Source organism: Astyanax mexicanus, chromosome 4, assembly GCF_023375975.1.
Source record: "Astyanax mexicanus isolate ESR-SI-001 chromosome 4, AstMex3_surface, whole genome shotgun sequence".
Lineage (NCBI taxonomy): Eukaryota > Metazoa > Chordata > Actinopteri > Characiformes > Acestrorhamphidae > Astyanax > Astyanax mexicanus.
In genome coordinates this window covers 53,852,961-53,879,970 of record NC_064411.1, presented here as the reverse complement: position 1 = coordinate 53,879,970, position 27,010 = coordinate 53,852,961, and the positions used below count along the sequence as shown (strand labels likewise).

General features: G+C 37.2%; 1 protein-coding gene across 1 annotated transcript in view; it reads left to right on the top strand.

Annotated features, from left to right (window-relative positions):
• Positions 1-26,110, top strand: part of mfn1a (mitofusin 1a) — a 31,676-nt gene extending 5,566 nt beyond the window's left edge. Inside the window, exons 5-18 of the mRNA XM_022678646.2 lie at positions 893-1,017; positions 3,093-3,201; positions 3,335-3,442; positions 4,422-4,575; positions 6,134-6,201; positions 9,133-9,254; positions 13,340-13,466; positions 13,595-13,699; positions 15,622-15,724; positions 17,495-17,721; positions 18,788-18,910; positions 19,867-20,063; positions 22,111-22,245; positions 24,363-26,110. Of these exons, the coding sequence (XP_022534367.1) occupies positions 893-1,017; positions 3,093-3,201; positions 3,335-3,442; positions 4,422-4,575; positions 6,134-6,201; positions 9,133-9,254; positions 13,340-13,466; positions 13,595-13,699; positions 15,622-15,724; positions 17,495-17,721; positions 18,788-18,910; positions 19,867-20,063; positions 22,111-22,245; positions 24,363-24,438 (1,779 nt within the window). The 3' untranslated portion in view covers positions 24,439-26,110. The remainder of the gene's footprint in view (positions 1-892; positions 1,018-3,092; positions 3,202-3,334; positions 3,443-4,421; positions 4,576-6,133; positions 6,202-9,132; positions 9,255-13,339; positions 13,467-13,594; positions 13,700-15,621; positions 15,725-17,494; positions 17,722-18,787; positions 18,911-19,866; positions 20,064-22,110; positions 22,246-24,362) is intronic.
• The last annotated feature ends 900 nt before the right edge of the window (positions 26,111-27,010 follow it).

The following is a 27,010-nucleotide window of genomic DNA, read 5'->3' as shown; positions in this document are numbered from 1 at the left end:
GTTTTGCTTTTCCATCTGGCAAGCCAATGGTTTCTGGAGTCTGGGTTTGGTGGTTGCCAGGAGAACAGTACTTATCTGACTGCATTGTGCCAAGTGTAAAGTTTGGTTGAGGGGGGATAATGGTCTAGGATTGTTTTTCAGGAGTTGAGCACCTTTACATCAAAATTGAGATTCTGATTTTGTTTTTTTTGCTGGATTTAACTATGTTTTAAATCGTAGACCAACTGAGATGTGGTTTCTGATTGGTAATGCTACTAAAACTGACTATGCTTTATACTTTCCCCAACTGAAAATGATATTCTGATTTTGCCTTCTATTTGGAAAGCCAATGGTTTCTGAAGTATGGGTCTAGTGGTTGCCAGGAGAATGGTACTTGTCTGGTAGCATTGAGCCAGGTGTAAAGTTTGATTTAGGGGGGATTATGGTCTGGGATTGTTTTTCAGGAGTTGGACTCAGAGTTGATAGATTAAGAATGGGATGTCACTCTAGTGAAATAGTATTCTGATTGGTTTTGCTTTTTCGTCTGGCCAGCCAATAGATGAGTCTGTTTTTTGTGGTTGCCAGGAGAATGGTACTTGTCTGGTAGCATTGTGCCAAGTGTAAAGTTTGGTTGAGGGGGGATAATGGTCTGGGATTGTTTTTCAGGAATTGATAGATTAATAAAGGGATGTAACACAAGTTCAAGACAAATTTCATTGTAGTGTAAAACGTTGTTAAACAAATCAGTACCACAGGGCTTCTTCAGACCTCTTGTGGAATCCATACTTCTAAGATTAGAGCTGTTTTCTATGCATAAGATTTGGAAGCTAGTTTTAATGTTATGGCTTAAATAAAGGTCAGGCAGCATCTTGATCAGCATCTGTCTGTCCTGATCTCTCTTTATTTCCTGCAGACGGTGAATCAGCTGGCCCACGCTCTGCACATGGACAGGAATCTGGACTCCGGCTGTCTCGTGAGGGTTTTCTGGCCCAAGACCAAATGCGCCCTGCTGAGGGACGACCTGGTGCTGATGGACAGGTATGGACTCTGCAGACCTCAGCGTCCAATCAGAGGTCAGATTACTGTCCTGCAGTGAGTTCCTGGCGCTGGTTTAGCAGGCCTGGCTCTCAGGACAAAGCCTGGTGTATACTGGCGCAGTTTGGCAGACACTCAGACGTCTACAGGGCTTAATATGTTGTACAAGGGATTAAAGCGATGCGCTGATGTAACCAGTGAACTGGGTTTGACTGCAGTTTAGTAGTTCTATATCTCCACTCTACTCAGAGAACTGACTGAATTATTACCTTTATTACCTTTATTTTACTGAAAATAGTCTTAGAATATTTTATGTCTTTCACCTTCTGCATTACGTACATTTAGTACAACACCCAGGCAAAACATCCGACTAAAGAAGAGCGAAACGATTGGGGACTGATGTGTAATAACTGGGGTTTCTAAAGCTTGTAGCTAAAACAATAGGCATTACATTATTTGAAACACATCACATAGTAACTACATTGTGAATGCAGTGCTAATTCGTGACTGGCTGCTATGGTGTTGCTAGGTGGTTGTTAAGTTGTTGCTAAATGGTTGCTAGGTGGTGGTTGCTATGGTGTTGCTAGGTGGTTAATAAGGTGTTGCTAGGTGGTGGCTAAGGTGTTGCTATGGTGTCTGTGGTGGCTGCTATGTTGTTGCTAAGTGGCTGTCTGGTGGTTGCTAAGGTCTTTTTAAGGTGTGACTATGGTATCCGTGTTTGTTGCTATGGTGTTGCTAAGTGGCTGCCTAGTGGTTGCTAAGGTGTTGCTAAGCGGTTGCCATGGTATCTGTGGTGGTTTCTATGGTGTTGCTATGTGGTTGCTAAGTGGCTGCTATGGTGTTGCTAGGTGGTTGCTTAGGTATGATATCCACGTTGGTTGCCCTGTTGTTTCTAAATGGTTGCTAGGTGATTGCTAATGTGTTTCTAAGTGGTTGATAGGTGGTTGCTAAGGTGTTGCTATGGTATCCATGTTTGTTGAGATGTTGTTTCTAAATAGTTGCTAGGTGGTTGCTATAGTGTTGCTAGGTGGTTGTTCAGGTGTTACTATTATATCTAGTTGGTTGCCTTGTTGTTTCTAAATGGTTGATATGGTGTTGTTAAGTGTCTGCCTGGTGGCTGCTATGGTGGTGCTAGATGGTTGCAAGGTGGTTGCTAAGTAGCTGCCACGGTATACGTGGTGGTTGCTATGGTGCTGCTAAGTCGCTGCTAGGTGGTTGTTAAGGTGTTGCTATTATATTTAGTTGATTGCCTTGTTGTTTCTAAATGGTTGCTATGGTGTTGCTAAGTGGCTGCCTGGTGGTTGCTATGGTGGTGCTAGATGGTTGCAAGGTGGTTGCTAAAGAGTTGCCACGGTATATGTGGTGGTTGCTATGGTGTTGCTAAGTCCCTGCTAGGTGGTTGCTAAGGTTTTGCTAGGTGCTGGCAAAGTAATGTATTTGCTTAATAATATTGTACAAACATGGTAATAACAGTCAGACCTTGTACTAACATGTAATGTCACCAAAGTAATAACTCTGTAAAACATAAAAAAACACAAGTGTAATAACATGGTAATAACACAGTAGTAATAACATTGCAATATTATTGTGATTAAAACAAAAGTAATAAACTTTGCGATAACACAGCAATATCACCATTGCATTCCCAAGCCGTCCCATAAAAAAGTTTTGAAAGATGTTGCGATACATTTTCATACTGCTATCCCATGACTTTTGGCATGTCCAGCGGTCTAAAGTGCTGCCACTATGATCGGGAGATCGCCAGTTTGAATCCTGGTCATACAGCTTTCCATCAGCTGCCGGAGTCCTAAGAGAGCTCACTTGGTCTTGCTCTCTCTGGGTGGGTACAGCAGATGGTGCTCTTTCCCCTCATCACTCCTAGGATGATGTGGATCAGCACAAGGCTGCGTCTGTGAGCTGATGTATCAGAACCGAGTTGCTGCGCTTTCCTCCGAGCGTTAGCGCTGCGATGCTACTCTGTAATGCTGCATCAGCAGCAGCTCAAAAAGAGGCGGAGTCTGACTTCACATGTATAAAGTAATAATTATAACTTAATTCTGGATGTTTATATTCTTCAGTCCAGGTACTGATGTCACGTCTGAGTTGGACAGCTGGATTGATAAGTTCTGTCTGGACGCTGATGTCTTTGTTTTGGTGGCGAACTCTGAATCTACACTCATGAATACAGTGAGTTTTCCCACTTTTAGCTAATTTAGAACAATAATGATAATTATTGACAATAACTCTGATAAAGAGAATCGTAACTATAACTTTCCTAATGTATTTATTTATTTTTATTTATTTTCTTCTCATTATTAAGGAAAAGCATTTTTTCCATAAAGTCAGTGAACGAATCTCCAAACCCAACATCTTCATCCTGAACAATCGCTGGGACGCGTCTGAGACCGAGCCCGAGTATCTGGATGGAGTGAGTAAATTTATATACAATATAACACTATATACAATTCAGCTTTTATTTAAAAAATAACAACTCTTAACCTGATATTGGTGGCTGATAATGTGTGTAATAATGCATATTTTTGTCTATGGGATCCAGCATATCCCAGTGGTGTATAATGATATCACATTTGGTTTGTATTTGGTTTGTAAGCGCTGCATCTTTGCTAGTTGACCTGTATGTGGCGGAGTAATACCTGGAGGGCTTCGGTTACAGTGCATTACCGGCTGATAATGTCAGTCATACAACGCCTCTCAGCCAATCACATTGCAGGGCGGAGCTAACTGTGGTATTATAGATAATAGTACATAGACAACCCCCCCCCCCCCTTAGTAATAATTTTGTAATAATAAATTAATATCACACTGTGATGACATTGTAATTATTTGGTGGAAAGACAACAGTAATAATATTGTAATTACATGGCAATAATGTTATAATAACACTGACATAATAGCATGGTAATAACAGAGTAATAACACAATTGCAATATATTTTCATTAATGTCTAACGTCTTTTCAATGGCCAAACTCTTGTTTTAATCAAAATTTAAAATCTCAGGTTTAAAAATGCCTAAAATAAAATACTATTACATACATATTATGATATCAAAGTTACTTACATACCTTTTCTTCTTCCAAAAAGTTACATTTTGAGGTTCTGTTAAAATTATCCTGATCATGCTGATATACATCTCTCTCATAAAGCAAAAATACGTAATATTACAATCATGATCACGATATTTTCGAGATCATAGACACTTAGCATCTTAGCATATCATGAATTAATTCATTTGAAAAATAACCAAAAAATATTAGTTTTGTGAAGTAAAATTTGAATTCGGATTAAAGCCTAATTAAACCAAATCAAACCATGTCAAGGTAACTAATTGACTCAATAAATGAATCAAATTGAGTCAAAGTCATTTTATGATTCACTGAATCGCCAGGTGAGGAAGCAGCACATGGACCGCTGTGTCAGTTTCCTGGTGGATGAGCTGAAGGTGGTATCTCCTGATCAGGCGCCCAACCGGATCTTCTTCGTATCCGCCAAGGAGGCGCTGAGTGCCAGGATCCACCGGGCCCAGGGCATGCCGGAGACGGGTGAGTTCAAACGCAATAGTAGCAGTAGGGATTGGAGCATGTATTCTGAGCTGGATTATTCACTGATGTTTGATATGAGAATGATGTGTGTATGATGTCTGAACTCTGTTACTCTGGTCTTCATTTACATGCTATTTTCATTTCATACTTTATACATGTCTAAAACATCTAGCTCAAGGATGAGATGTGGCACATGTTTAAAAAAAACTAAATTACAAATACTTTAAAAAAAAAACTGTTGCATTGCACTACTATACTTAATTCTATGTTGGTATGGTATCGATACATAGAAAAATACATATACTCTGGCTTGGTTGGGGAAAAAATGATATCGATGCATCCCTAATTTGCTAGTTCAGAACATGCCATCAGATTATGGCTTTTCAGGAAAAGAAGATGAGAGGCGAGAAAACAGGATTCAGCTTCAGCTTCAGCTTGTCATAGAAGGCGTGTCCCCCTCTCCTATAGCTTTAACTTGCCTTGACTCGTAAGAAAAGTCCAGAAGATTTTTTTAAGATGTTAGATTGGAAAGGGGAGGAGCTTCAAGTCTGTTCCTGCTACCAAAATTTAGCTACAAAAAAAAGCTCACATACTGTAATATTTGTTGGACAAACTTTAGATTTGATGGAATCAGTTTAGACTGGATTTACAGGGGTTGGACAATGAAACTGAAACACCTGGTTTTAGAGCACAGTAATGTATTGTGGTGACGGACAGTTCTGGTGGAAACAGGAGAGTTGAGGTGCACATTGAATTCTGCGTGATTTGATCAGCCGTGGTTTTATGTTTTTTGGATACAATCCGGGTTAGCACCCGAACATCCCTTTCAGACAGCTTCCTCTTACAGCGTCCACAGTTAATCCTGTTGGATGTGGTTGGTTTTTCTTGGTGGTATGCTAACATTACCCTGGATACCGTGGCTCTTGATGCATCACAAAGACTTGCTGTCTTGGTCACAGATGCTCCAGCAAGACGTGCACCAACAATTTGTCCTCTTTTGAACTCTGGTATGTTACTCATAATGTTGTGTGCATTGCAATATTTTGAGCAGAACTGTGCTCTTACCCTGCTAATTGAACCTTCACACTCTGCTCTTACTGGTGCAATAATGTGCAATTAGCCATGAAATCTCCCACACTAAAATGAGACAGGTGTTTTTTATTTTATAGTCTTAGTTTTTACAGTTTGATGAATCTGCAGGTTTATGGGGTTAAAGGGTTAAAGAGCTCTTCTTCTTCTCTCGATGCTGCTGTTCTGGATCAGATCCAGGAAAGAAAAACAGAGAGAGAGAGAGAGAGAGAATAGCTGAACTGAAAATAAGTCATAAAACATTTTGGAACAGATATTGATAAATCATAAGTGAGCTCATCGGGTCAGAGCGTGGCGGCGGTTTGAAGTATGATCTTTAATGTGTTGTTTCTAAAGGGGAAAATCACACAGCGATGGCACCACCGCAGTGCCACATGCCCCGTCTCTGGTTTGGTGCTTTGGTTTGGTGCATTGGTTGATTGAACCCGTGGATATATGCATGCATATGTGTGTGTGTGTGTATTTCTAGGAGCTGCTCTGGCTGACGGCTTCCAGGACAGACTGCAGGAGTTCCAGAGCTTCGAGAGAACGTTTGAGGTGAGGCCCCGGCTCCAGAATAATCATCGTCTGAACCCAAAGCGCCTGAAAACAATTAAGATTAAGGGCGGATTGGAAAAGCCGAGCCGAGCTCTGCGTTATTTAGTCTGGGAGAGAAATGTGTGAAGGGCTTTTTCCTGGAACTGGAGCCGTGATGTGATGACTGTACCGATAAAGCGCTAAATGCTAACGCTACGTAGCGCCCGCCGGCTGCTCCTGAGGTGCGAGATGCTTGGCCTTCCTCACAGATTCCACGCTGGCATTCCTGTAGTGCCACATCTCTTCCCTGAGCTACATTATCTAGATCTACAGTACCTCACAAAAAGAGAGTACACTCCTCACGTTATTGTTAATATTTTATTAAACCTTCTCATGCGGCAAAAAGAAAATATGAAGATATGACACTTTGATTAATACAATGCAAAGTAGTCAGTGTTAAGCTTGTTAAAACTGTAAAAATGAAAAACCTTCAAGTTATGAAGAAAACCACCACCAGTTGTGCCAACTATTTCTAGTTTCTTTGATTTTACCAAATCGAAAACCACTGGAATAGAATCAAGAGAAAATATGGATGATCACAAGCCATCAAACCAGGAGTAAAGCAGCATAAAGTTACCCAAAAGCAGTGTGTAAGACTGGTGGAGGAGGAGAACATGATTAAACTGTGATTAAAAACCAGATTTATTCCACCAAATATTGATTTCTGAACTCTTAAATCTTTATGAATATGAACTTGTTTTCTTTGCATCTTTTTTGTTATTTCAGCCGTTTCTAATTTTCTGCAAATAAATGCTCTAAATAATAATATTTTTAATGGGAATTTGATAGAAAAACTGATTCAGAAACTGAAGAAGTGGTCTTTTCATTTTGTCCAGAGCTGTAGACGCATAGCATATATCTTACACAATTATTACCATGAAGTATTGAAATAATTGTAGAAAAATATACGTTTTAATGTTATAATGATGAAACTGGCACTCATCAGGACCGCCCCAGGAAAGAAAAAGCAAGTTCATCAGAGTTACCAGCCTCAGAAACTGCAAGATAACAGCTCCCCAGATAGTTTAGAGTATTTTGGTTTATTTCACAGTAATTTTAAGTTACTACATGATTCCTTATGTGTTCCTTCATGGTCTGAATCACTTCACTATTCATTTACTATGTAGGGAAAAAATAAGTAAATAAATGAATTAAATTTGAAGGTGTGAGAATGGTGTATATATATATATACAGTTGTGGTCAAAAGTTTACATACACTTGTAAAAAAACATAATGTTATGGCTGTCTTGAGTTTTCAATAAGTTCTACAACTCTTATTTTTCTGTGATGGAGTGATCGGAACACATACATGTTTGTCACAAAAAACAGTCATAAAATTTGGTTCTTTCATAAATTTATTATGGGTCTGCTGAAAATGTCACCAAATCTGCTGGGTCAAAAATATACATACAGCAACATTAGTATTTGGTTACATGTCCCTTGGCCATTTTCACGGCATCTAGGCGCTTTTGGTAGCCATCCACAAGCTCCTGGCAAGCTTCAGGTCGAATGTTTGACCACTCTTCTTGACAGAATTGGTGCAGTTCAGCTAAATGTGATGGTTTTCTTGCATGAACCCGTTTCTTTAGCACTGTCCACATGTTCTCAATGGGGTTTAAGTCAGGACTTTGGGAAGGCCATTCTAAAACCTTAATTCTAGCCTGGTTTAGCCATTCCTTTACCACTTTTGATGTGTGTTTTGGGTCATTGTCTTATTGGAACACCCAACTGCGCCCAAGACCCAACCTTCGGGCTGATGGTTTTAAGTTTTCCTGCAGAATTTGGAGGTAATCCTCCTTCTTCATTATCCCATTTACTTTCTGCAAAGAACCAGTTCCACTGGCAGCAAAACATCCCCAGAGCATAATACTACCACCACCATGCTTGACAGTAGGCATGGTGTTCCTGGGATTAAAGGCCTCACCTTTTCTCCTCCAAACATATTGCTGGGTGTTGTGGCCAAACAGCTCAATTTTTGTTTCGTCTGACCAGAGAACTTTCCTCCAGAAGGTTTTATCTTTGTCCATGTGATCAGCAGCAAACTTCAGCCGAGTCTTAAGGTGCCTTTTCTGGAGCAAGGGCTTCTTTCTTGCACGGCAGCCTCTCAGTCCATGGCGATGTAAAACACGCTTGACTGTGGAGACTGACACCTGTGTTCCATCAGCTTCCAAATCCTTGCAGACCTGCTTCTTGGTGATTCTTGGTTGACTCTTGACCATCCTGACCAATCTCCTCTCGGCAGCATGTGATAGCTTGCGTTTTCTTCCTGATCGTGGCAGTGACACAACTGTTCCATGCACTTTATACTTGCGTATAATTGTCTGCACAGTTGCTCTTGGGACCTGTAGCTGCTTTGAAATGGCTCCAAGTGACTTCCCTGACTTGTTCAAGTCAATAATTCGCTTTTTCAGATCCACACTGAGTTCCTTTGACTTTCCCATTGTAGCTTTTGTAGCTGAGTCTAATCACTGGGTCAAATGAGCCCTATTTAAATGGGCTCATGAGAAGTCAACAGCTGTAGTCAATCAGAATCACTTACAAGAAGTGAAGAGGCCATGACATGAAGCTAATTTGATTGACACAACTCGCTACATCACCAAAATTGACAAATTTTGTTGCTGTATGTATATTTTTGACCCAGCAGATTTGGTGACATTTTCAGCAGACCCATAATAAAATTATGAAAGAACCAAATTTTATGACTGTTTTTTGTGACAAACATGTATGTGTTCCGATCACTCTATCACAGAAAAATAAGAGTTGTAGAACTTATTGAAAACTCAAGACAGCCATAACATTATGTTTTTTTACAAGTGTATGTAAACTTTTGACCACAACTGTATATATATATATAATTTGTAGTGATTTTGCTTTATGTAATCTTCTCTGCAGGAGTTTATCTCTCACTCCTCAGTAAAGACTAAGTTTGAGCAGCACACGATCCGAGCCTGGCAAATCACAGAGTCCCTCAAGACCATCATGGACGCCATCAACATCACCTCCGCTGAGAAGAAGTGAGTCCCACACCTGATCTTATCTCTGTTATTTCAGAAAATTTTATGGATCTAATTTTAAATAGAAAAACTTTATGGATCTGATTACTGAAATCTAAAAAAAATATGGATCTGAATTTTTGTAATCTGAAAATATATGGATCTAAAATTCTGAAATCTCAAAACAAATTATGGATCTGTTTTTTCAAACCTAAAATTGAATGGAGTTTTTGAAATCTGAAAATGTATGTATCTGGTTTTGTTCAATCTGAATGTTTTAAACCTGAAAAATTATGGATATGATTTTTCAAATCTAAAAATAAATGGATCTGAATTTTAAAATGAATCAGAATATTTGAAATCTGAAAATGTATAGATCTGTTTTTTTTTTCAAATATAATATGAATGGATTTGATTTTGTTCAATATGATTTTTTTATCTGAAAATTGATGGATCTTAATTTTTCAAATCTAAAAATGAATGGATCTGATTTAGTTAAATCTGACATTTTCAACTTAAAAAATTAGGGATCTGATTTTTCAAATTTAAAAATGGATGGATCTGAATTTTTCATTCTAAAAAATTAATGGATCTGATTTTGTTAAATCTGAATTTTTTTAATCTCAATAATGTTTCATGAATTCACAATTTTTTCTGCAACATTACAGGAAAACCTTCCTGCAACCTTTAAAAGAATGTTGATAAACGTTTTTATAATGTTCTCAGTTAGCTGGGATGGTTTATGTTGCATTTCTAAAGCAGTAAATGCTTTTCAAAGCAGATTTACAGTATTTTTTTCTACTTTATTTGATTGTGTAGAACGAACCCGTTGTTTCCTCCTGTGATGGATGGGTCTCTCGTATTACTGGAATGTAAAAATCTACTAATGAAAGTTAGGGATTGTATTTTTTGGACGAAGTACAATGTTTATTTGAGAACAGAGAAACAGCGTCTGTTTTTCTGCCTGTAAACTGTTTCTAAATGGGTTTTAAATGAAGCCATAATAATGATGTTAAAGTGCAGAAATGTCAGGTTTTATTTCAGCATATTTGCATCTGTTCTGGGTGAAGAGCGCTGGTTTTAGGGCTCTGTAAGTAACTGGGGGATTTATTAGAACCTCTGGTTTCTTGGCTACATGTAGGATATTGTGGATAACTCTGGGTTACTGTAGGTCATTGTTTAATGAGGTCATAAGAGCACAACAGATCTTGGTGCTGTTTCTCAACATTAAGGCCAAAAAATGATCAATAAAAATGATTAAGCTCAGAAATTGATGAAAATTGATGCATCAGATTTTGTTCAATCTTAAAATGTATGGCTCTGATTGTTTTTTAATCGAAAACTCTATGGATCTGGATTTTTTAAATCTAACAAAATTTTTGGATCTAAGTTTTGTCAAATCTAAAAATTAATAGATCTTAATTTTTCAAATCTTAAAATATACGGATCTGACTTTTTTGTCTAAACCTTTATAGATCAGATTTGTTTTATATTTGTTTTATATAAAAATTAATGGATCTATTTTTTTATCTGAAAATCTATTAATCTAATTTTGCCAAATCCAAAAATTAAAAGATCTGATTTTTTTAAATCTGAAGATTTATGGATCTGTTTTTTCAAATTAGAAAAAATAATGGATCTTATTTTTATGGAAAAATTAGTAGATCTGATTTTTGAAATGAAATGACAAATCTTATTTTTTAATCAAAAAGTGAATGAATCTGTTTTTTTTTATCTGAACATTTGATGGGTCTGATATTTAATTGAAAGGATGACTAGATCTGATTTTTGAAATCTGAACATTTATGGGTTAGAATATTTTTTTTTTTAGATAACATAAATGGAATTCAATTTTTGAAATCTGAAAATTCATGGATCTGAGTTCAGAAATCAATATTTGGTGGAATAACCCTGGTTTTTAATTTAAAAAAAAACTGTTTTATGCATATTGGCTGTGTTCTCCTCCACCAGTCTTACACACTGCTTTTGGATAACTTTAGTTCAGTTTGGTGGTTTGATGGCTTGTGATCATCCATCTTCCTCTTGATTATATTCCAGAGGTTTTGGTAAAATCAAAGAAACTCATCATTTTTAAAGTGCTCTCTTATTTTTTTTTCAAGAGCTGTATATAAATTCTGAAAATAATAAAGTGTGGGCCTTCATTCAGAGTTTAAATAGTTTTAATACCATTTTTTGTTGTTGTAAAGCTACACAGTAAAGCCTGTAGAGTTCTGGGATGATACTCTAAGGTTTTTGGAAAGACAATATCAAGTTTAACCTGAAACAGAGAGCTGGAATGAAGATAATATGGGGAAAAATGAACTGTTAATGATTCAAAACATGTTTCTGACCCAAAACACCATCTGAAACCGGAGCATGGGTCTGTGGAACTGGATCACTCGTCTTTATTGATGATGTGACGGATGATAGGAGCAGCGGGATCAAATTCTTGAAAGTGAACAAAAGAATCTTACCTTCTCTGATTCTCTGAGCAGAGAATCTCACAAAACATATCTGGTGAAAGTAATATTTCTATAATTTTCATTTATAAGGATTGCTGGAATAATTGTTGGATTAATTGACAAGTTGAAGAATCTGTCTACTTTATGTTATTTTCTCTATTTTTCAACCAATTAAATATTTTATTTATATTGTTAGAATTTGGCACATACTAGTACTCAAACTAAATTTACTAAAAATTACAGATTTTATGGTGCAATAAAGCAATAAATACATTTTATTTTTGTTACCTGTACTGGCTGTAGTATTAAACAGTCTATTGCAGAGGTGTCCAAACTACTGCCCGCGGGCCGTTTCCTGTTTTGGAGCGGCCAGCGAGGTATTTTAGAAATAGAATGAAAGTTGGCCCGCTGTTAAGCAGCTTTTTATAATGTGAGATTCAAAGTTTAAACGTTAGGAGTCAGAAACGGGCCAAAGAGTCTAAAAGCGGAGAGAGTGCGCATTTCTAGCACAGAAAAACGGGCCAAAGAGTCTAAAAGCGGAGAGAGTGCGCATTTCTAGCGCAGAAAAACGGGTCTAAAAAAGAGTCTAAAAGCGGAGAGAGTGCGCATTTCTAGAGCAGAAAAACGGGCCAAAGAGTCTAAAAGCGGAGAGAGTGCGCATTTCTAGCGCAGAAAAACGGGCCAAAGAGTCTAAAAGCGGAGAGAGTGCGCATTTCTAGAGCAGAAAAACGGGACAAAGAGTCTAAAAGCGGAGAGAGTGAGCATTTCTAGAGCAGAAAAACGGGCCAAAGAGTCTAAAAGCGGAGAGAGTGCGCATTTCTAGCGCAGAAAAACGGGCCAAAGAGTCTAAAAGCGGAGAGAGTGTGCATTTCTAGCGCAGAAAAACGGGCCAAAGAGTCTAAAAGCGGAGAGAGTGCGCATTTCTAGCGCAGAAAAACGGGTCTAAAAAAGAGTCTAAAAGCGGAGAGAGTGCGCATTTCTAGAGCAGAAAAACGGGCCAAAGAGTCTAAAAGCGGAGAGAGTGCGCATTTCTAGAGCAGAAAAACGGGCTAAAGAGTCTAAAAGTTGCCGTAATTAAGGAGTTTAATATTAAGAGACATCATGAAATTAAACATCAATTTGAAAAATCTTAGTTTACACAACACTGTAAAAGATAAAGATAGTTAGTCAAGTAAAATGGTGTGTAAATGAAAGTAATCAGGAAAATGTATTATTTAAAGTGGTATATTTCATTATTTGTTTTATTACAGAGTCTGTGGTCCGTGACTTCAAATATATTTCTCCTTCCGGCCCCCAACAAAAAAAGTTTGGACACCGCTGGTCTATTGGAATGTCCAAAAACTTAATTTTTGATATGTTACATGTTATAGTGGTTTCATATTGTGTTTGAACCATTTAAAAATGCAGTGTAAAATATTCCAAAATAACCCATTTACCATTTTATGTTAAAATATATGATGATTTGGCCTGTCACCAGCAATGTATTTTTTTCTACATTGTAAATGAATAATGAAGTGATCCAGACTATAAAGAAACACATAAGGAATCATGTAGCAACTTAAAATTACTGTTAAACAAACAAAAAAAACTCTAATAAACTTATGATCTGATCTATGAAACTGATTATCTTCTGTAATCCCACAGGGTTCTGTCTCTGGAGGATCGGGAAGCTCTCATGGACCGTCTGGATTTTGTGCGCAATCAGATTAACTTTCTGACGGAGGAAACCAAAGACAAGATAAAGGTCATCACGGATGACATCGCAGCCAAGGTAGCATCTCCTATTAAGTAGCTTTCTAAAAGAAATGTGTTTTTCATATTATTTTCATGTTTGTAGCTGTTGATGTTGATCTATGAGGGGAATTTTGAGGTTTTGATGTTCTTGCTGGTGTTCTGCAGGTAGCCAGTGCTCTGGTGGAGGAGATCCAGGGCTTCTCTGTGATCGTGGATGAATTCTGCTCTGATTTTAGCCCAGCACCCAACGCCCTGACCCTGTACAAAACCGTAAGTCACTATTCTTACTTACTCCTCATGCTGTAATGCTGTTTCTTTATATGCACAATTAAGAGGCATGATGTTTTTTTATTTAGTGTATTAAACTTTTTTTCTTTTGATCTAAATTAAACCAATTTTTATTATAAATATGTATATATTTTTTGTCTGTTTTTATCTTTCGCTTACCTAATTTTAAAATGATTAAATTTAACTATTATTTATTTGGTTATTATTGTCTTGTCAATTCCTGTTTTTATAAATGCTCGGCTACATTAAAAAAGAGGGTTGCCCTCAATGTTCTTCCGAGTCCTCAAGGTTGATTGATTGATTGTTTGATTGATTGATTATGTCTGGGTGAGTACAGTAGGTGGCACCCTAAACCCATACATCACCCAGTGCCCCTCCCAAACTACTTCGCCCATTTTTTAAAATCATTTTGCATTTTTCAAATTTGAGCTACAGGTGGAGACAGCAAAAGCCAGATAGATAGATAGATAGATAGATAGATAGATAGATAGATAGATAGATAGATAGATAGATAGATAGATAGATAGATAGATAGATAGATAGATAGATAGATAGATAGATAGATAGATAGATAGATAGATAGATAGATAGATAGATAGATAGATAGATAGATTGATTCCTTTGGTAATACAATCGTACATTCATTTTGAGTATACTGTAAGACTATTTGGCTTATTTAAATATATTTTAATAACTGCTACTATCAAAGAGATTCTATTGTTCTGTTATTTTGTATTACTTTTTAATAAGGGGATGTTACTTAACAGTACTTATGACAGAATGTCTCAACTAATATTTTTACTGAAACTAGGTAACATATTAATAATCATTACAACATATTTAAATTAATGTCTCAATTCATTCTTGTTTACAACATTCAAGTGCTGCACTGTTAAAATAGCAATCTGCCAAAGTCAGAGTGCAACAGGCTCTTAAAGGAAATGCAGTGACACACTGATTGGTTTATTTCATGTTACGCCCAAAATTAACCACACCCATGATTAATTAAGATAATTAGTTCATGCCTATTGCGTTGTGTTTCGAGCTGTGCAAGGTGTACTTTTCCCGTCGTTACGATAGCAAAGACTCACTGACACACCCTAAATCAAGCTTGCCGTTGCACACGGTTGACGGCTCGCCTACAGATCACTAAAAAAGAATCAGGGTGTTACGGGGTTGATTATGCTCAGGTGTAATTTGTCACTGAGGCTTGAATCACCACGTGAGAAGTACCTGCTCAGTGTGGTCTGTCTGCATCTCCACAGTAACGGGATTTATCAGAAATCCTCTTAATGTCTCAGCGGTCAGTGTGTGGTGAAGAGAGAGAGTGGAAAAGGCCTGACTGAGACTTACTAAGAGTTTGGATACAATATATCAGGGGTCGGCAATTAAGTTTGGCTGCGGGCCAGACATTCTCCAAGCCATTATGTGGCCACAAGAAAAATATATTGTTTTGTAAAATGAAGTGTAATGGGATGGAGTGCCACAGACTAGTAGCTCTCCAGCCCAGAGGGTTGTTGAACCCAATTGCAGAACAGTTGATCTCAAAGCAGGTAAACCCAAGAAGAAAGAAAAATATAAAAAAGAAATTAACACACTGATCCTCAAGCAGGATAGAACCCGTGTCATCAGGGTCGCGGCCCAATACACTATCGTTGCCCCAGCTAGTAAATTGGGACACAGCCGGGAAAAAAACGCCCTTATAAGGAGAACAGGCGAAAACTAAGGTCACACCGAGCGCAACAGAGAGACGGGGGAGGAATGTAAACAAAGCTCACCAGAGAAGCATTTCATTATTTATTTTTTTCCTTTATCGTTCATTATAGTTCACATAATTTGTGTTTGAGGACCAGCTACAAACCATCAAAATCTACACTAATACTGTGTTTATGTGTGTTTTACAGAAGCTGATTGCGTACGTTGAGGAGAGGATGGTGAGGAACTTGGCCCGGCGATGCTCCAGCAGCATCAGTGGCTGTGTGCTATCATCTCAACGAGACTTCATAAGTATATCAACACCTACAAATCCACTCAAAACTGGATATTTCTACACATTATTGATTACTTATATTATTTTCAGTTAGGTGTAGTTTTTTTGTTTTTTGTTATAAGAATGTTAACCCTTAATATAAAGCACTTTTTGTACAGTTTATTCAGTTTTCTTTGATTATTTGCCATGTCAGTAGTGCTTAATAATTGTTTTAATACATAAATGAAATAAAATAATTGTTAATTACATTACTACATTTAATAACATTACTACATTTTGTTTTGTAATTTGTTTACTGGGTTTTTAAATTAATGAAACATTGGTTAAACAGCATAGATATCAGTAAACACAGTGTATAAAGCAAAATATATCATACAAAAGCCCTACAAGAGTAAAAGGGGAAAAAAGAAAGAAAAAAAGGGGATTGGTTGCTGAGCTGTTGCTAAGCAGTTGCTACGTGGATGCTAGGTGGTTGCTAAGGTGTTGCTAAGTGGTTGCTAGGTGGTTGCTAAAGTGTTGCTATGGTATCTTCGGTGGTTGCTATGGCAATTGTACGAAAACCCTACATCGTATCGTTTCGTACATTATATTTTCGGAAAGGGCGCGATACGTTCTATATAATTCTATTAATTTGATCTTCATATCTCAAAAATTATGACGTACACAGGCTTGCAAATTTCTCTCATTCATTTTCAATGAGCGAAAAAGCGAACTTTTACGAAGTTTTAACAAAATTAATTATAATAAGTGTTGAGAGTGTTAAGTACACACAGTTTGTCCGTTGAACGTAAGGCTTAAAGCACTTGATGAATCTTAAATTGTCTAATTTTGTATGGACAACAATGTTCTGTCATAAGATTGGTATTAACACCCTTGATTTTTCCTCTGCAAAACGTAGAAAATAAACACAAGACAGAAGCAGACAAAAGAAAATATATTTAGGACCCTCTTTTAGCGATCTATAGGCGAGCCATCAACTGTGCACCGTGCAGCTTGATTTAGGGCTTGTCAGTTTGTTTTTGCTATCGTAACGACAGGAAAAGTACACCTTGCACGGCTTGAAAAGGCATGTAGTAATTTTCTTAATTAGTCATGGGTGTGATTATTTTTTTGGGCGTGAAATAAACCAATCAGCATGCCACTTGCTCATCATTCCCCATAAGAGCCAGACTTTGACTTTGGCAGATTGCTATTTTAACAGCGCAGCTACCTAGATGTGTCCAACACTGACCTACTCATTGTTTTTTTCCTTATACTTCCTAAAGTTGGGTTTATGCACTGCGGCTCACCTGCGTTGCCAAGATAGCAGTGAACGTCTGACTGTTGATGTCTTTCTAGGTTGTATTCAGTCAGTGGTGCACCTGTGTTTTCTGTTACCAAGATAAACAAGCAAAACTCCATAAATTTACCTCCAGAACACACCTCATTTCCAAAACACCACGCCCATCTGTGTAGATATATTGTAGATATATTCAGAAGCACTGTTGCTATTCAAATGATGTAGGCAGAAGGTGTGAAAAAAGACTTTTGGCAGGGTATAAGATAACAATGAGCATGTACTCATTGTAAGATGGTGTAAGAGGAACCTTATACAGTAGCAACATTTTTGCCTTAAAATCAAGGATATTAAAAGAGTTTATCTTGGAACACTGCTGTGAGGATTTGATTGCATTTTGAATTTTGTAACAAGAGCACTAGTGAGGTCAGTGAAGGTGTTGAAAGATTATCACCAGCCTCTATTATAAACTCTATAACGTCCTGCATGTTCTGTACCTTCCCTCCTCCAGACATCATCAGTCCTCTGCTGCCCTCTGCTGCCCGGGGGCACCTGCACATGCACGTCCCCAGCAGGAGGTTTGAGATGGCGTATGAACTGAACCTGGGCGCTCTGTGCTCAGACTTCCAGGAGGACATCCAGTTCCAGTTCTCTCTGGGCTGGACGGCGCTGGTGAACCGGTTCCTGGGTCCGGCTAAAGCCAAGCAGGCTCTGAACATGCTGGACAAGAACTTACGGGTAAAGCATCAGCATTAAACAGCTATGCGTATTAAAACACTGGATTTAAAATTATATTTACACCATTTCCACCTATAATCAGTCAGTAATAATAATGTTTATTGTTTAATTATGTTTAATGTTTATGAGATAATAATTATTTCTTATTTCCAAAATGCAGAATTGTTGGCCAGCTAAGGTGGTTCCCACTTCCATGCAGTTGCTATGCTGCTGCCATGGTATCCCAGGAATTTTCCACGGTGGTTGCTAAATGGTTGCTGTGGTGTTGTTGTGTTGTGGCTCAATGGAATCCCAATGTGTTTGCTGCAGTGCTGCTAAGTGGTTAACTGGTGGTTGCTATGGTGTTGGCAAGTAATTGCAATGGTGTCTTATTGGTTGGTGGTTGGTGTGATATGGTTGCTATGGTATATCAGGTGGATGCTAGAGCAAACAATCTGGAGCTGGATCAGTGTCGATATCTCAAAAACGTTTGGACAAGATACACAGCATGAAAAAATGATGTGATGTTAACTTGCGGTTTCTGAGGCTGGAAAGAGGAAACTCTTACCCTACCCTGATGATTGCCAGTTTCATCATTATAACATTTTTGATGGTCTTTGCGGTGATTTCTTTTTGGATTGACTGACCTTCACTTTTTCTTGAAGTATTTTTTTTCTTTATTTAGTTGAGTAGTTGTTGCTTCTCATAATCTGGATTCGAACATTACTCAAATATTCACTATTCACTGTATACCTGTAACTCTACCTCTTCACTACTTTACTTTAACTGATGCTCTCAAACACTGATGCTCACAAATTCAGCACAGCTGTTAACTGAAAGTCTTAATTCCAGGTGATTCTACTTCATAAAACTGACTGAGAAAATCATCCAGCAGAGATGTGCAAAACTGTCTCTATCTGAGCAAGAGGAGCTACTTTTTGAAGAATGTAAAATATAAAACATATTCTGGTTTACTAAAAGACTTTATTATTAATCTACAGTGCAGAACGTTTGACTGGTACTGTATGTACATATTGCATATGACTATATATGACTTAAAATATGTAATGTTGATTTGTTGCTGCAGGCCTCCACTCACCCGGCTCCTATAGGAACCCCGGCTCAGGAGGAGCTAGCGGTCTCGATGGCCACCGGACTCGCCTCGCTCACCTCCCGAGCCTCCATGACTGCACTGGTGATCGGTGGAGTGGTAAGAAACATCTAGGAGAGCTCCAGCACAACTAACATCTGTCTATTTCACTGTTTTAAAACACCTACTGAATAATAGTATATATAACAGTACATCAGTACTCCCAAATTTCAAATAAAAATATTGTCATTTAGAGCATTTATTTGCAGAAAATGAGAGAAAATTTCAGAGAAATTGCTAAAATAACAAAAAAAGACCAAGTTCATATTCATACAGGGTTCATACACCTTTCACAGGGTAAAATTCAAGCACTTTTCAAGCCCCATTTTCAGGTTTTGTGGTAAATATATACAAAAAACGTGAACCTGGCAACTCTAGGGGGCACAGCACAGACTGTAAGCTAGCAGGTCTCAAACGAACTCATTGTTGAATCAGGTGTGAGTCGGCTCCCCTGTAAAAAGAGTCGCTTTTCTTTATTTCACTCGCTCTTCCTTTCTTTATAATGCTATAGAATATTAAAATTATTTTTAAAAATCGCTGTATTTAAAAAAAAACACATTTTAAAATTAATTTATTTAATTTTTTACTTAAGCTAACTTATTTAGTTAACTAGTTATTCATTGTAAAGTAAATGCAGTTAGAATTTCAAGCATTTTTTCGAGCACTTTCTCCAGGCCTGGAAAACAGAATGATAAGATTCAAGCATTTCTCATGATTTCAAAGCACCCGTACAAACCCTGTTCATAAAGTTTTAAAAGTTCAGAAATAATCAGTATTTGGTGGAATAACCCAGTTTTTTTTCCATCACAGTTTTCAGTAATTTCTTCTTGGCATCATGTTCTCCTCCACCAGTCTTACACACTGCTTTTGGATAACTTTATGCTGCTTTACTCCTGGTGCAAAAATTCAAGCAGTTCCAGAGGTTTTTAATTTGGTGAAATCAAAGAAACGTATCATTTGTAAGTGCTCTCTTATATATAAATGTTTTGTGTGTGTGTGTGTGTGTGTTTGTGCAGGTGTGGCGCTCAGTGGGCTGGAGGGTCATCGTTCTCTCTGTGAGTCTCTATGGGCTCCTGTATTTATACGAGAAGCTGACCTGGACTAACAGCTCCAGAGAGAAGGCCCTGAAGCAGCAGTTTGTGGAGTACGCCACCCAGAGGCTGCAGGCCATCTCCCACATCACCAGCAGCAACTGTGGCCTGCAGGTCCAGCAGTGAGTGTCTGCAGCCATGAAATTATTACAATAATTATCAAAATCCACAGGCTAATAATGCTAATAGCTATCAATTTTTGGTTAATAGAAAGTTTTCCATAATGTTAGTATTCATATCGCTTGGAACGTTAGGTGAACATTGTTTACCAATCACCAGCTAAACCATGGAAACACCATGGAAACACCATAGTAACCATATAGTAAAACCTTAGCAACCACCACAAACAGAGTCACCCAAGGTATGCTAAAGCTAAAGCACATTTGAACAAGCCAGCTTCATTTCAGAATGAGGTTCTGTGGACTAATGAAACTAAAATTATTAGAGTTATAATAATACACAGCACTCCAACACAAACACTTGCTCCCCACAGTAAAATCTGGTGGTGGTTCATAAAGCTGTGGGGGTGTGGGACCAGTGCAGGTACTGGGAATCTTGTTTAAGTTAAGGATCACATGGATTCCAGTCAATATCAGCAGATTTTTGAAAACAATGTTGAAGAATCAATGAGAAAGTTGAAGTTTGAAGCGCCAGGGCTGGATCCTTCAACAAGACAACGACCCTAAACACCAAACACTGCTCAAAATTTACTAAAGCATTCATTTATGCAGAGGAACAAGTACAACGTTCTGGAAGGCTCATCTCTGTAAACCTGACCTGAATATTATTTAAAAATCAGTGGTGTGATTTATAGCGGGCTGTTCATGATCAGAAACCTGAATCAAACCTGAGTAAACTGGGGATTTATTGTTTTGTAAAGAAGAATGATCCAAAATACCTTCAACCAGAAACCAGATTTAATATTGATGTATTTTTTCTGTTGGGGCCAAAATTTAATCACCCGCCTAATTCAGTTAAAAGAATTATTGCACACTTTCTGTAAATCCTATAAACTTCATTGCACTTCTCAAATATCACTGTGTTCATCTGATATATGATATATTTAACTGAAATTGCTGATCTGAACAACCAATGATTTATAAAGGAAAATCTTGAAAATTATCACTTATTACCAGTGATGGGAGTAACGCCGTTACTTTTTTTTCAGTATGGAGTAATCTAACTCATTACTCTGACTGTAACTATAACGCCGTTACCATTTCCCTCACTCTGCGCAAGTGTGTGTGTGTGTGTGTATTGTCTGTGTGAGTCACAAGGGAGGGGAGAATGAGATAACCACCTAAGCAATGATTGGCTAAGGTATAGTAAGATTACGTCATCAGAGAAAATAGGTAGGTGGGTGGGTTTTTAGAGCACATAGCGAGAGATGAAGAGTGAGGAGGACTCCAGCGGCAAAACTGCCTTTTCCAGATGGAAATACGACACTATTTCACACTCACTGAGGTCAAAGGTTAAAATGTGCACGTCGAGTTCACATTAAGTCCCCGAACGAAAAACCTCTATGCAGGTACTTGTCTTTGCTGTCGTGCACTCTATACACCTGGCTTATGAAACACGCTCTGAGAAGGTGGGGGCCGGGGGGTGGAGGGGTGGTGGTTACGGGGGCGGGTATATTGTTACTTTTACTAGTAACTAGTTACTTTTATAGTGGAGTAACTCAGTTAGTAACTCAGTTACTTTTTTGGAGAAGTAACTATAACTAATTACTTATTCAAAGTATCGTGTCCAACACTGTTCCCCAGACCTGAATATTACTGAAAATCTGTGGTGATTAGAAACCATCAAACCTGACTGAACTGGAGATGTGTTATAAAGAAGAATGGTCCAAAATACCTTCCATCAGAAGCCAGACTCTCATTGGAAGCTAAAGGAAGAGTTTAGAGGCTGTTAATATTTCTGCAAAAGGAGGATCTACTAAATCACAAATGAATGCACCTGCCTAATTCAGTTTAAAGAATTATTGCACACTTTCTGTAAACCCTATAAACTTAATTTCACTTCTCAAATATCACTGTGTTTTTTTTCTGCTATATGATACATTTAACTGAAATGGCTGAGAAAGGAAAATCATGAAAATGATCACTGAATACCACTTTATATGTTATATTGGTTAACGTGGGACTGTGTGGAATCTGTGGGTGTTTGCAGGGAGCTGGTGGGCGTATTTGCCCGCATGTGTCAGCAGGTGGATAAGAGTGAAATGGAGCTGGAGACGGAGATCCGCAAACTCAACGCCAAGATCCAGCGGCTGGAGAGCGTCCAGAGACACTCCAAAACTCTCAGGTACACGAGAGACAGACGCAGGAATTCCACTGCAGATGCTGCTTTCAGAGCCAATCATATTACATATGAGTATCAACCAGAAACCCTAGTGAAAAAACAGTAGATTAAACTATACTAAGCATTATTATGCTATAGTGCACTAAAGTGTTCTTGTAGACACATTATTATTAATCAGTATATTTAAAGAGTGCTAAAACAGAACAACTTTTTTTTTGTACTTATTCTACTTTAATTACAGTATAAAAATAGTACAAAAGTCTTACTTAAATTGTGCTAAATGTATTTAACTGTACTAAAATTGAACTATTTTAAATATACTGTACTTAAGTAACATTTAAACACTTAAAATACTTCATGTGTGTAAACACATATTTTAAATATGCTTACAGTAAAATTATAATATATTTAATGAGTATTATTACAACTGTATCACTATTATATATTATATATTATATATACACCGGGTACTAAGACTTGATGTTAAATATATGTGATCTTTATTTACATTAGAGTACATATATATACATGCTTCTTGTTCCTGTCTTTTTTAAGCAGCACATTTCTAGTACTATTCTTCATTGGGTATAAAAATATATATTTTAATATACTGTACTACATTTTTTTGCGTGTTACAAATTTACTTTAATTTTTTTTAATTAGTAGTAGTAATTTAATTTACATTTTAAGAAGTTACATGATACATTGCACTTTAAGTGAACTACTGTAACAGCTGTATATTTTTTTAGACGTATATTGAATTACATTAAACTAAAAGTGTTCTTCATTTTAGTCTATTTTTTCAAATGCAAAATATGATAAAAGTTTATTTTCAAACATTTGATAGAAGCATAATATTAATGTACTTTTAATATATTTTAAGTAAGCACATAAATCTGTTAGTGTATTTACAGCATGCTTAGACATTTTTCGATATGTTTTAAGTATAATTAAGTATATTTGATTAAATCGGTACTGTGCAACATAAAGAAGCATGTTTAGTTTGTAAATTCACTTTTAAATGGAATTATCTGCTAATAATCAGAAGAATAGAAAAACTTGCATTTTGCACATGAAACTCTTCCTCAACCTCTTCCTCATTGTCTGCAGTAGATAGTAAAAAAGAAAATGTTCAGAAAAAGAAATGATTCAATCAGAAAAAGCACTGTTTCTACATCAACCAGTGAATTAGTATTTAGTATTCATGGCCCCGCCCACTTTGGCTCATGACCGCTCACAGACAGAGCTGAAGCCGGGCAACGATGCCGTCTCGTCAGATAGGAGAAGCTAACAGCACTAGAAACAGCATGTAGTTCATTCCTGTGTTATTTGTGCGAATAACACATCAGTGTTTATATATATATATATATATATATATATATATATATATATATATATGCTTTACCCAGTAATTCAGAGCTAAGAAACAAATGGTTAGAATTAGTCTATGGAGGAAAAACACCACCAGCCAAGTACAATTGAGATAGATAGGTGTATGTTTAAAACAGTTCTGTTTACACTAGTTAAAAGTAAAAATCAATGCTGGGATTTTTACTTTTTGGACCTGGACTACTCACCGCTGTGTGTGAGTAACTATAGGTTTGAATAGGATCTCCGGTGGATTTGGTGTTTTAGAGAGACTCTAAGACTAGATCAGTGGCTGAACTGCACTTAGCAGGGCATCATTACACATGTTGTAAAGTAACATATGACATTTCAAAGACTTAAATGTTATTAGTGTAAAAATGTCTTTATTTTAAAACGTTTCTAACTGTTGTCCGTCTCGCTGGTGTCTTCTGGTGTCGCAGTGCTGTCGCAGCCAATCAGAGCTGATATGTTTGCATGTATGAATATTCATGAGCAAGAGCTGAATTCCTATCGTTTCTCCTCGTCCACTCCTCCACCAGACTAAAGCAGCGTTATACCAGATCACCGGAGCACTTTTTTATTTATTTATTTTTTTTACAAAAACCAGCTCACATGGCATTCATTCATACTAGAGACACAACTAGACACTTTAAAATGAATGAAAAATGATGGAATGAGAACTTTAAATGAGTTATTTTATTTTTTTCCGTAAGGGTTTATTGCTTCTAATCTGAACTCTTTTCTGTTTGTAGGTACAAGGCCACGGATTTGGAGTCTCAGCTGGAGTCTTTCTCAACACACTATCTCAACACTCATCAATGGGACTGATGTTTTATAGAGACTAAACAGACTGTACCGCACTGATACACATTATCTACAGTCTTTAGGAAGGACATAGAACATCATATAATCACTGTTCATCTTAAAAATGGTGACTTTTCAGGAAAAGGCAAAATGTCCTATACTTTGAATGGAAGTCAATGTAAATACGTTTATTTCATTAGTCATTTTAGAGCACTTCCATTGGTCTGTTTTATTTATACTAAATTATTTATACAGTGTATAGATCAGCTAAAGGGTTTAAACAATGGTAAGAAAAAAAAAGAACTAAAAATGGAGATGGATTTCACCACTGTCTCAGAACCCCAAACTAAAATGGTTTACCACAATACATTTTTCATTACTGTTGTATTTACCTGTTGCATTTGTCTGCTTTTACTATTTGTACTATCTGTTTTTTGCCTGCTGGAACAATGAAGTCCATTTGCACGTCCTAAAAGCGCAGTTCTGCCCTCAGTTTCCCTGATTACCGATGCCACTTTTGAAGTTCCCAAGTTGACTGACATGGCAATCTACCAACCACAGTTATTTCCTTTAGGGCCTTTTCCCATTAGCACCACAATGATTTTACATACAGCTCTGGAAAATATTAAGAGAGCACTTCAGTTTTTGAATCAGTTTTTGCTATTTATAGGTTTATGTTTATTCTATAAACTAAAGACAACATTTCTCCCAAATTCCAAATAAAAATATTCTAATTTAGAGGATTTATTTACAGAAAATGAGAAATGACTGAAATAACAAAAAAAGACACAGAGCTTTTAGACCTCAAATAATGCAAGTTCAGAAAACAAGTTCATATTCATAAAGTTTTAAGAGTTCAGAAATCAATATTTGGTGGAATAAACCTGGTGGTTTTTAATCACAGATTTTATTCATGCATAACTTTATGCTGCTTTACTCCTGGTGCAAAAATTCAAGCAGTTCAGTTTGGTGGTTTGATGGTTTGTGATCATCCATCTTCCTCTTGATTATATTCCAGAGGTTTTCAATTTGGTAAAATCAAAGAAACTCATCATTTTTAAGTGGTCTCTTATTTTTTTTTCCAGAATATGTGAAAATCAGTTTAACCTCACACACAAATTCGTCCGGTAAGCATTGTAAAATATCTTTAATTTGTTCCTCTTTGCTATTTTTATTGTCGCTGGTATGGTGGGACAGTGTTAGTCTGGAGTCCTGAATGTTTTTCATTGGATAGCAAAAATATAGTCCATTTTAATTTTAGTTTAATTTTAAAATTAAAAACATCAAAATGTGAGCTTAAAATCGCCACTCAATTCACCAATGCAGTTACCTGATTATTCAAGCAGTCTAGTTCACAATATTAGGCAGGTGGTTTTAATGTTATGGCGGATTGGTTTGTACTGTTTGGTGCTTCCATGTATTATTAAATTTGCACTTTAAATGTTTTGAATGTGTTTAATGAGAGAAGACTGCTAGTCAGTTTTTTGTGCATGTGTATGTGTGTCTGTCTGTGTTTCTGCACAATAAAGCCTTTGATATATTGATATATTTTCACCTGTTCATTTATGTGCATATACTGTAAACACATGCACATACAGTAATACAGTGTATCAGCCTGCCCTCTAGCGGAGGCCACTGGAACAGTCTGAGGGTTTCTATTAAAAGCTCAGGTTCACGTTTTTAAAGGTCACGCTTCCTCCCACCGCAGGGGCTCTTTTTACTGTTCAGCTAAAGCCCCTCCGGCTCCATCCGATCCAATCCATACACGGCATTCCCATGCCAGATCCCGGAATTATAATCATTTAATCACAGTCTAGATAAGAGATGCTGATTAATACTGAAGTGAAATTAATATTTCCATAACAGTTCATATACAAAGGTAGCTGCTGAATAAATGATTTGAATTAGATACTGAATCATTTGTAGTAGATCACAAATCATTGGTAGTAGATTCTAAAACATGTTTAACAGCTGCCAAATTATTTGCAGTAGATACTAAATCATTTAGGGTGAATCCCATTTCTCCCCTTGGCCCTACCCCTTACCCCTACCCCTCTGTTTTGCGCGTGCACGTCAAGGGGTAGGGGTGTCCCGATTCCTGTTAGGATGAAGTGGTAGGGGTAAGGGGTAACGTTAGGGCTAGTTAGCCCTTCAAACGGAGATTTTCCAGACCCACACTTCGTACCGAGGGGTATGAGAATGACTGGCAAGATGGCGGAACAAGCAACCAAAGAAAGTATTTTCCATGTTAAAAATTACGATTAGCACTGTATTACCTTAGTTTATTGTGTAGTTTTGATGTTTTATGGCTGAATTCTTCGTAACAAGCTTAAAAAGTTCGCTAGTAGTTCGTTTCGGTAGCTAGCTAGCTAGCTAACTTTCCCGTTCCACCTTAAATGGTGCAACAGACGGCAGGCGCTACCGCATTTAAGGCGGAACGGAAAAAATAAATCAAATAAAAAATAATCAGAGCTAATTTCAGCTCCCCATCACAGAGGAATTAAGGAATGGACAATATTAATTAATTTCTGCACCTCCTGCCCCCTTTCTGTACACATACAATGCCCTAAAGTTAACTAGTTAACCAGCAGCTAGG